At 46.6% G+C, this 11,453-nt stretch overlaps 1 protein-coding gene across 1 annotated transcript in view; it reads right to left on the bottom strand.

Moving 5' to 3' along the window:
* Positions 1-4,482: 4,482 nt before the first annotated feature.
* Positions 4,483-11,453, bottom strand: part of LOC101161946 (slit homolog 1 protein) — a 51,825-nt gene continuing 44,854 nt past the window's right edge. Inside the window, exons 32-38 of the mRNA XM_023955750.2 lie at positions 11,172-11,400; positions 10,966-11,096; positions 10,413-10,567; positions 10,118-10,329; positions 9,025-9,149; positions 8,716-8,915; positions 4,483-7,307 (exon numbers count right to left, since the gene is read on the bottom strand). Of these exons, the coding sequence (XP_023811518.1) occupies positions 7,042-7,307; positions 8,716-8,915; positions 9,025-9,149; positions 10,118-10,329; positions 10,413-10,567; positions 10,966-11,096; positions 11,172-11,400 (1,318 nt within the window). The 3' untranslated portion in view covers positions 4,483-7,041. The remainder of the gene's footprint in view (positions 7,308-8,715; positions 8,916-9,024; positions 9,150-10,117; positions 10,330-10,412; positions 10,568-10,965; positions 11,097-11,171; positions 11,401-11,453) is intronic.

The following is an 11,453-nucleotide window of genomic DNA, read 5'->3' as shown; positions in this document are numbered from 1 at the left end:
GCTTCCTGAGACAAACGGCTGATTTCCTATAAAGCTTGATTATATGACTGCAACGGAATCGACCACTTCCTGTTTGGCAGTGCCTTACGCAGGCACCGTCAGATGTGCAGCCATGAAACTTGAGATGATGAGAGAAGAGCCTTCTGAGTATCTCCAGTTTTAATTTCATGCACATCGGAAAAAGCACATAGAAAATACAGGGCAGAATGTGCCCCATGCAATAACTAGGTGGCGCTATAGAGCTCGTCCAAAGTTGTCATATCCATGGGTTCAGAATGGAAGCTTCATCATAATCATTGAAATTCAGTGAGATTGGACAAGGAATGTGCACATGAGAGCAACATTTGTCTGCATGGCGAGACGCCCAACTTTGCCGCTCTGTCAAGACCACACCCCTGTGTTGAAAGATATGTTTTTTATCAGAGTAAACTTCAATGGTTTTTCAACAGGTGGACGTCATTTTGAGGTGTGTTTGCTCATCCTACTTGGAGCAGTGATGCTCCAAGTAAAACATGTCATTTCCTGTTGCCAACAGGTGGCGCTACACCTGTTTCGGATTTTTCCACTGCAGATGTGTTCAAAGTCAGACTACAATCATGCATATCAACTTTGGATCAGATTAGATTATTTATGGCTGAGTAATGGCCATTTTTCTTTTCATGGCGTGATTTCGAAACGACCTCAAATTTTGACGCGCCGCCACGGTCACAAACAACCGTAAAAACTTAAAAGCTTCGCAATTTAATATTGGACATGTGTTTAGTTTACAAAACCAAAGTTTGGAGTCATTGTTCAAAAATCTCTAGGAGGAGTTCGTTCTAGAACGAGGCCTGCAAAGGACCAAAATAGAGCAAAAATGACATATTGACACCAATATAGCAGACTTCCTGTGCAACTGACAGCTTGGTACCAAGAGACTTTTTTGTAGGTTTTCATCTGATGAACATGTCCTGTAAAAATCAAGCTTGTATGTTAAAGAACATGGCGGGGCTCTCAAAAACAAACATGGTAGGTGGCGCTATTGAGCCGTTTTTGTTCACCCATGCAAGTGCTGTATATCTAAGTTGGAGATATTTATGAGGCATCTCATTCTGAAATCTCAGCCTCGTGATACAAACGGCTGATTTTTTATGAATTTTTAATTATCTGACTGCAACGCCATCAACCACTTCCTGTTTGGTGGTGGCTTGCGCAGGCACCGTCAGGTGTACACCCATGAAACTTTAGACGATGAGAGAAGACCCTTATGAGTATCTCCTGTTGTAATTTTATGAATGTCGGACAAAGCACAGAGAAAAGATAGGTCAGAATGTGACATAAAATGTATTTGTCAATATCTAGGTGGCGCTATGGAGTTCGTCCAAGATTGTCATATCCATTGGTTCAGAATGAAAGCCTCATCACCTCTATTGAATTTCAGTGAGATTGGACAAGGAATGTGCACGTGAGAGCAACTTTTGTGTGCATGGCGAGACGCCCAACTTCACCGCTCTGTCACGACCACACCCCCGCATTGAAAGTTATGGCTTTTTATCAGAGTAAACTTCAATGGCTTTTCAACAGGTGGACGTCATTTTGAGGTGTGTCGGCTCATCCTACTCGGAGCAGTGATGCTCCAAGTAAAACATGTCATTTCCTTTTGCCAGCAGGTGGCGCTACACCTGTTCTGGATTTTTCCACTTCTGATGTGGTCAGGGTCAGACTACAATCATGCATATCAATTTTGGATCAGATTGGATTTTGCATGGCTGAGTAATGGCCATTTTTCTTTTCATGGCGTGTTTTCAATATGACCTCCATTTTCTACGCGCCGCCACGGTCACAAACATCCGTAAAAACTTAAAAGCTTCGCAATTTAACATCGGACATGTGTCTAGTTTACAAAACCAAAGTTTGGAGTCATTACTCCAAAATCTCTAGGAGGAGTTCGTTCTAGAGCGAGGCCTGCAAATGTCCAAAATGAAGCAAAAATGACATATTGACCTCAATATATCAGACTTCCTGTGTGAGTGACAGGTGGGTCCTTTCAGACTTTTTTGTAGGTCTCCATCTGAAGAACATGCCCTGTAAAATTCAAGCTTGTACGTTAAAGCGTATGCGGGGCGTCGGGACAAATGTCACTGTAGGTGGCGCTATCGAGCCGTTTTTGTGCGCCCATGCCAATCTCCTATAAAATACGAAATTTTTCGCGACTCCTGATGTGTGTGCCAAATTTGGTGAGTTTTGGGGTATGTTAAAGGCCTCAAAAAGGCGACTCTTCCGGTAGAATAATAATAATAATAATAATAATAATAATAATAAACATTCGAATTACAATAGGGTCCTTGCACTCCGTGCTCGGGCCCTAAAAAACACAGAAACATGAGAGAAAACAAATGAGAGAAGTTAGCGGAACAAGAGGAGATGGTTATTGCAGAAAAAAACATCAGAGCAGCAAAAATAAGAAGAATGGAAGTTCATGGCTTTTAAATTTGACACCAAAGTTGAAATGAAAACTAGCAATAATTTTCCTGTGAGTGATTCTGTCACAAAAACCTGAAAACTTTAAATGAAATAAGACAAAGATGTAAAGACAGAAGGACACATCCTCACAACAAACCTTTGTCTCCAATTAACAGACAAAAGAAGAGAAAACAATCAAAAAGATGATGTCAAAGAAAAACTTAACTTTTATACAAGAATTTACAACAAAAAAAGGAAATTTATAATTAAAGGATGGGATGGCTGCAGGAAATAAAACAAGAGACAGAAAATAAAAAAAGGAGGTTAATGAACAAACGTGGAAATGGAAAAAAATAAAGGACAACAAACAACAGCAGGAGAACCGCAGAGACAAAAGAATGAAAGAAATGAGAGGAGGAAATGTGGAAGCATCCAAACACGTGGTGGGAGGGGCTAAGAGAAAGGGGAGGAGTTGGAAAAAGAAGAAAAGAAAGACAGAATATATTTGTAAACCCACAAACCAGTTCTGAAAAAAACTGAAACCACCATAAACCACAACTTTATTCTTATATTCTTACATTACTTTTACAATATTCTGTAGAATCTTATTATTTTCTTATAATTTTTTTAAGTTATTTTTATACAATTTTGACTTTTTTTTCTATAATTAACGACTTTTATCTAATAATTTTCGGACTTAATTCTCAAAGATTTATCGTTTTCATGAACTCATATTTTTCTTTATACTCTGCCATAAAAATATTTAGGCAGAGAAAAAGAGAAGTAGATAAAAACAAAAGAAGTGAAACAAGAAGAGAACAGAAGAGGAGAAGTGGAAGGAACAGCACATGATCAACGTGCTGCCCCCTACTGACCGAGACCTGCATGACACGCAGATCCTTCATGAAATATTTGAAAGAAAAGTAGTTGGAGCTTGATGGTTGGTGCTTCAACCGTTGGAGCTTTGGCGGTTGGAGCTTTGGCGGTTGGAGCTTTGGCGGTTGGTGCTTTACCTCCATGAACCTGCCTTCAAGGGACCATCATCTGGCGGACATTTTTCAGACGTCAGATTCTCCAGACCGCCGTCAGAACGAGCAGCTCAGTGATGAAGGGTTAAAGGGAGAACGCCATCAGAACGCTTTAATGTAAAAAGTTTCTGAGCTATCAGTACGCTAAAACAGAAAAAGTTCCTCCTAATGAAAGGCATCTGCAGTACATGTTCTCCCCCTGGACCGGGTGGTCCCGGCAGAACCGGTCCTTCCTCAGACGTGGACCCGCCTCACAGCTGGATTTTCCCTGGAAAACGGTGGCTGTCCGTGCGGCCTATGCTTTATGGTGCTGCCGTCTGTGTGAGCATACATTAGGAGGTGCTGAAGGCGGCTCTGCTTCGGCAGCGATGTGGAACGGCTGCTGTCTAAATGTATGCGCTGTCAGGAGAGCGCGCATGTGTCTGCGCAGACACCTGTCTGTCAGAGGAACGGAGCGTTTTTCCGTCTGAACTTCCTCCAGCGGCTTCGCTTCTTTGAGGGTGGTTCTCCTTTGTGTGCAGCTAATTGTCAGTGGGAGAAGATGTGGAGGCTTTATTGGGATGGGGGGGTTGGGACGGTGCCACCGCTGCTGAATTTATCCTTCTTTTAAAAGACCCTGAGAGGCGGAGGAGAGGGGGAGGGGGCAGGACAGCGATGAGGAGGTGGAGGTGGGGTGATGGAGAGACACAGGCAGCAGCTTTCAGTGGAGATCCAGCTGGACGAGTGTGTGTTTCTGCGTTGGGGGAGGAGAGCCGGAGCCGGTGGGGGTATATATTATGTTTTATGGTCACGGAGGGACGCATAAATCACGCCTTCATTAAACGGCTTCAGTCTCACAGCACCTCCACCCGTCCTCCTTCCCCATCGGGGACATCCTTCCATCTTTTTCCCTCCATCTTTGTTTGGTTTCCTTTCTAAAAAAACCCACCCCCCACACCTTCTCCTCCTCCTTTGGAAGGCGGCAGAAAGTCAAGAGGTCAAAGGTCAAAGTAAGAAAAGGCAAAACGACAAAAAAAGAAGGATGTCTTTATTTAAATAAATATGAAGAAGAAGAAGAACAAGCACTACAAGCCACACCCCCCAGCAGGTGAGGGGAAACCGGGCCAGGAAGGACCCGGAATCGCTCTACAGAACCGAAGACGAGAAAAGACTTTCACGACAACGGCAGCTTTTCCCGCTTCTTCCCGTCTGTTAGTTGTTAACACTGCAGTCTACGGACAGGACCACACTAGATTAGAGCTGATCTAACACACGCTAGCCGCATCGCCACCGGACGGCCGCACAAACAGCTGGACGTCAGCGGCGAGGAGAACCTCGCTGGACGGGGAGGAGCTGCGGCTCAGGAGGTTTTTGCTTCACTAAAACGGGCTGAGAGGAAGTTCTCAAACCTGTGACGTCCTTCAGATGACGACACAGAACTGACCCTCTGCTGCTTTCAGGTGACCTGCTTTTCCTCCGTAAATTTCCAAACTGGTTTGTCTTTCCGTTATGGATCAGTGGTGATGATGATCTGCCTGCAGAACCCCCCCCCCTCCAGATGGAGAGGAGTCCCGCTGACGCACAGCCGCTCCACCCACAGCTAAACCGCGGTGGGTCTGAGCCGTTCCCGTTCATCCGGTTGGGTTCACACCAGCTGAGCCACAGTCGGATCGACCCGGGTTGCTGCTCTCAGAGTCTTGAAGAACCAGAAGTGAAGGGGAACTTCTGCTCCATGAAGACGGTTGGAGTTTTTAGCTCCACAGCGGCTGAACTTCATTGAGGTTTGGTGTGACGGCAGAATGTTTCTCCTGATCTATTCTACTGAAAAAGATTTCCAGAACTTTCCTGATCCTGGAGCGTTTGGGGTCAAACTCTTTAGTTTTTTATTGGAACACGTTAAATGTGAAATGAATGAAATCAGAAGAACAGCTGATAACCTTTCTGCAGCCTTGAATACCCATGATGCATTTCACTCTAACAGTCTGTCTGGATTGAAGCTTTAAATGATTCAGCAGAGCTGCATCGTTTTTTTGGTTTTAAAAGAAGCTGTCTGATGGTTTCACAGCTCGGCGGATGGACTTCCTGGAGGACGCAGAACAGAGTTGGACCCTCGGTTCCGGCGCTGAGCAGAACCGCGGCTGCAGCTGGAAAATACTGACGTCAGTTTGGCACATTGCTGATTCACACGCGTGTGGGAGAATGCTGGGATGTTAACGATCCAGCCAATGAAATGAGCATTTGATCTGCACGTGTGCAGAGCATGCGCAGACCCCCCACCCCACCCCCCAGGACTGGGCTGCCCCCCCATCCAGACTCTGGACAGAAAACTGTCGCAGTTTCAGAATTTCAGATGGAGTTCAGGGGAAATATGTCAAATATATCACAACATGACCCCTCCCCCTTCTCACTGCGTTACCATAGAAACCACACATAGCTTAGGTCAAAGATGCTGAAGCAACAGGCACTGAGAGAAAGACTGGAAGCAGTTTTGACATCGAGACGAGAAACGAGGAGGCTGGAAGCCTTTGGGGATGACCCCTGACCTCCTGACAGAGAGGCGGAGTTTAACGTCAGACCTCTCTGCGCGTTGATCCTTAGAAACACTTTTTTATGGTCAAAATATTTGTCTTACTTAAGTTTGCGGAAAATTGGACAGAAGTTCACAGCCCCTTCAGCCCCGAAGGTCCATCTGACGGCTGTGGAGCCCGAAGAGTTGGATCAGGACGGTTTCTTTTTTTTATTTAATTGCGCACTAAACCACTACTAGGTGCTGCTGTTTGCGTGGATGCTGTTGCTGCAGCTGCTGACCTGTTTGTCCTTCCTGAAGCATCGTTCAGACATTTTTATGACAAGGCCTCGTCTGTCTGATAAATCTGCAGAATTGTATTATGAAGAATCAATTAGAGTGAATTAAGGAGCTGCACTTGTTGGAACGCTCTGTTGGCGTCAGCTTTCTCCTGAATCTGGGCTAAACTCTGACGTCTCCCGTCTGCTCGTGGGGGTTCTTCAAACCAGAGCAGAGTAGTCTCTGGTGACGCGAACTTCCTTTAAACTCTGCTGCACAAAAATGAACAAAACGGTACTTTATGTCCTTCAAAGAATATCCTCAAGCAGCTAAACTCTGAAGAGGGTTGGTTTCAGAGGAGGAAACGATCATCAAAGGCGGCGAGCGCGTGCTGAAGCCTTGAGTTTGAGCGGAATACCGGATGCTCTCGTCCTGCTTTGGCACCTGCACTCCTAATGTTTGCGCTGACATCGTTCAGTGGAAGCTCAGCTTTGTGGACTTCGTCAGAATCCCGCTCAAACACCCAGCAGGACCAAAAAACCACAAAAAAACAACTGATGTCCCTGCAGAGGAACATACATAAAGTCAGTTTGATTTAGGGCAAAACAGTTGGACTGGGGAGGTTAGTGGTCCTACGGGGTGAGGAAGAGGAGGAGGAGGAGGTCGGCTTGCTGATGTGATGTCATCAGGGGGGAGAACTGTCTGAAAACTGCGTCAGCTTTAAACACACAAAACAAACAAATGTCCCGTTGTCTGCAGAAGCCCTCCCTCTGTGTGTCTGTGCGTGTGCGTGCAGCCTCCTCTGCCTCACGCACACTCCTTGCAGCCACATTCCACAGGTTTCTCCACATCCTGGGTGAAGGACGTCCCGTCGTCGCATGCGAAGGCGAGGCGCCGCCTGCGGATCCTCAGGGGAGCACAGCAGGAGGCGGCGGCGCCGATGCCCTGCTCGCTGGCTCCCCGGCATCCACCCCGACACTCCACCCAGGAGAAGGCTTTGACGGTCTGGCAGAGGGCGGGGCCGCGCTGCAGCCGGTGGAAATCCCGGACGGGCTGGCCTCGGCATGGAGACTCTGCAGGAGGTGCAGGAGGTTGGTGAAGGTCTGCTCCTGTACTCAACTGTTCAAGTCACTCCCATCATCTTCTGTTCTGTTTTCAAAGCGTTCTCACAGGTCTGTTCAGGAGAATTATGCCATTTCCCCCAAAATCTAAAAACTTGTGCTGTTTTCTAGGACATAGTTTCTGCAGAGAGGCAGGAGTTGATTAGACTGTGGCTTTAATGTCCTCCTTCATTGGGAGAGGGTCTTTAAATTATGTCTCATCTATTCAGGAATATTTACCTTCAATGAAATCATTAGAGCCTGAACCTCTGATCATTCCTCACCAGTTTCTCTTCCTGCACCACCCGTCTCTATTCTCTTACAGTATTTCAAAACGGAGGGCTTTGCTACCAAAAACTGACCTGGAGCAGCTCCTGCTGGCTTTTTTTTTAGAGATGATAACTGACTGAATTTAGAATGGATTTGTACTATTTCAGTTTTAACACACAGAGCTTTAAATGGACATGCCCCCAAATCTATTTACACCTCCAGTCGCTCCCTTTCGGGCCAGAACCTCATTAACGTACCGGAAACCCGGTTTAAAACTTGGAGAGTCCCGTTTCTCTTAAAGCCGTAGACTGTAGAATTCTTTTGCGCCCCCCCCCCCCCCCCCCCCCGCCCATGTGGCAGATTCCTTAAAAGAGCTTCGAAAGACTATTTGGCTCACAAAATCTTTTTTTGCCTTGTTTTGGATTTCTATTGTATCTTGGTTAATTTGGCTTCACTGGCACTTCAAAGTGTTTTTATTTTCTACATTTTAATTTTATTCTTCTTTTAATGATCCAAATCATTTTATTTGTCATGAAAAACTGAGCAGTTTGAATCTGTTAGAATAAAAAAACCTCTAAATCAGACCTTCAACCTGTTTCAACTGTCAGTCAAACACTGTCTGCAGTTCTGCTGCAGGAGTCTTTTTCCTGCTAAAACAGAAAATCCTCATTTCTATGGAGGCCTGGGCATGACTTAAAAAATAATAATAATTTTTTCCCTCAAATCAATAAATTGTGGTCACAAATGAGTAAAATGGTAGTTTGTGTGCACAATTTTACATTTTATATTTTAATATCATCCGTTTTTACTGGTCTTTGCGCACAAATTCATATTTTCAGGAAACAATTTGTTCTTTTTTTACGTCATGTCCAGGGCTCCGTAGACCGAAGCTTAGAGGCTCAGAATTTTCTCCTTCCTGCCTCTCTTCAAAAGCTCTGCTAGTTCCTTCAAACGTCACAAAGTTGAGTTACAGGATCAGATTTCGGGGGGAATTACTTTTTCACATGGAGCCAGACAGATGTGGAAACTTTTTACAACCTCTGGAAATGAACTGATCTTTTAGGAACAGCCCTCTGCTGATCTGAATCTGCTTTCCCGGCTCCTCACTCACCTGCATCGCAGCTCTCCCCCGTGAACCCGGGCTCGCAGACGCAGCTCTCTCCATCCTCCGTCTGCGCACAGCTGCCGCGCAGACACGGCAGACCGCGGCAAGAGCCGGCTGCAGAGTTGCACAGCGCTCCCGCGTACCCCTTCTCACACTCGCAGCGGTACGTTTGCGCGTCCAGAACCACGCATGCACCGTTCACACACCTGAGAGCAGAGGAGGCGGATTGTGATGCAGCACTCGCATGCCCCGCCCACCCCCCCGTGTGCAAGGGGCGACACTTTCAAAGAGGCAAAACGCGTCTCTGACACTCACTTGCTGGCCTCACAGGGGTTGGCGCCGGTTGTCGTGGTAACAACATCCGATCCAGTCGGGCTTTTTGTTAGTGGCTGGTCACAGTACTGTCCCGTCCAGCCGGGCTGGCAGTGACACTGGGGACCCTGGGGGGGGGGGGGGGGGGGGGCGCACACATGTGTGAGTTAATCTTTGCATCTCCACCTCCACCCGACGAATTTACCCCCAAATACGAGACAAAAGTAATCGTCACCATGACAACGCCTCTGATGATTAAAAAAACCTGCAGAATCGGAAAACTGAGGACAAAAAAACCGTTCCTGTTTCCTGTTCCCTATTTCCTGTTTGTCTTTTAAACCTGTTACTCAGACAACTTCACAAAAATGTCAAACTTCTCAGTTTAGGCCAGAATCGCATCAGCATGTGGTTGCCATGGTAACTGCACTCTGTAAAAGGGCAAAGTTAATTTTGCCTCAAAAAACTTACACTTACAAATACATGAAAGAAAAACTATTGTGGACACGACCTCTGACCTTTCACCGTCTGAAATCAGAGTGAGACCTCACTGCAATCAATGCCATCTGAAATGTGGGCGTGTCTGGTCGAATAATGGTCACTACCTGTACATATAGAAGTTACCTGTGCACCCAGCAGTTACCTGTACATACAGCAGTTACCTGTAAATACAACAGTTACCTGTACATATAGAAGTTACCTGTGCATACAGCAGTTACCTGTGCACGCAGCAGTTACCTGTGCATACAGCAGATACCTGTGCATGCAGCAGTTACCTGCACATATAGCAGTTACCTGTAAATACAACAGTAACCTGTACATATAGAAGTTACCTGTACATACAGCAGTTACCTGTACATATAGAAGTTACCTGTACATACAGCAGATACCTGTACATATAGAAGTTACCTGTACATACAGCAGTTACCTGTGCATGCAGCAGTTACCTGCACATATAGCAGTTACCTGTAAATACAACAGTTACCTGTACATATAGAAGTTACCTGTACATACAGCAGTTACCTGTACATATAGAAGTTACCTGTACATACAGCAGATACCTGTGCATGCAGCAGTTACCTGTACATATAGCAGTTACCTGTGCTGTGTTCGGCTGGCAGATGCCGTGCACGCAGTAGAGTTGGCGGCAGGGCTGGCAGCCTGGCAGAACCCCCGGCTTCATGTGGCCGCGGGTGAAATCCTGCAGCTCGTGGTTGATGTACAGGTTCCTGATGCAGCCGTGGAAACTGGAGGCGTTTACCGTCTGGGAGGAAAGTCCCAGAGAGGCTGGAATCACCTCCTCGGGCATACCTGGACACACCAACAGTCAGTCTGCTGCCTTCAAATGTCAGGAGAAGGGTTTCTTCAGCTGTACCCCCCACCAGCACACATACCTCCCACATACAGGGGGGCCTCGCCCGTCAACGTCTGGCTGCGACTTAGACTGTCCAGAGTGGTCGGCTCTCCTCCGTCCACAGACAGGTTGACCATCTGGTTGAAGGTGACCAGCTCCACCGTGTGGAAACTTCCATCGTTGATGGTCTCAGCGCTGTCCACGACAAACAGAACCCGCTTTGATCTGTGGCTCACGAAGGCCTGAAGCTAAAACGCCCCAACATAACCGGATATGATCGTCCCTGAAAGAGCTCAGGTCTAAATCTGATCAAACTGAGAGGAACGTCTTAGAGGAAATAACAGCTCAAACACGGCAGTGGCTGCATTGTTATGTGGGGATGTTTTCCAGCATGGGAACATTTCCTCATGAGGGTTCAGGGTAAAAACATCTCAGGAGGGTTTAAAAAATGAAGAATGAAAATGAAATAGATTTAATGTTTCTGGACACTTTGAAAGTGAAGAACATTAGCTTTCCAACACATGAACTTTAAGGTGTGATCAGAAGGGAAGGAGGGGCTCTGTTAGGCCGATCGGTAAGGGGCGGAGCTTCACCTGTAGATGGTGGTGGCAGGCTGGTTCCCAGGATCATAGGTGACCCTCACGTGACCCTGATGAAGCTCCACGGCGATCGGCTCGTCGTCTCCGTTGTAGAGCAGAATTCCATTTTCCTCTGCGGTGGACACCTGAAACACACACAGCGTGTGTGTGTGTGTGTGAGTGTGTGTTTGCCGTGTCTTTACCTGAGCTTTTTTTCTCACCTGTAGAGTTATGTTGGTTTGCGGTCCGTTCGTCACGTCTTGAAGCTGAACATAAGAGTCTTTGTCCACAAAGTTGACGCTGATCAGCTTCTCGCAGCTCAGACCCTCAAAGCCCGGCAGACACCGGCAGACTGCAGCTCCCGCCTCCTCCTCGCAGGGGGCGCCGTTCTGACACAGAGCCCGCTGGCAGGGTGGCGAGGGCGGAGGGCCGACCTCACAAAACTCCCCACTAAAAAAGAAAAAAAAAAACAAGAGACACAAATGGCTTTCCGTAATCTGAGT

This window comes from Oryzias latipes, chromosome 1 (genome assembly GCF_053564925.1).
Source record: "Oryzias latipes strain Hd-rR chromosome 1, Olatipes_Hd-rR_3.1".
Taxonomy (NCBI): domain Eukaryota; kingdom Metazoa; phylum Chordata; class Actinopteri; order Beloniformes; family Adrianichthyidae; genus Oryzias; species Oryzias latipes.
This window is presented reverse-complemented; position numbering and strand designations above follow the sequence as displayed.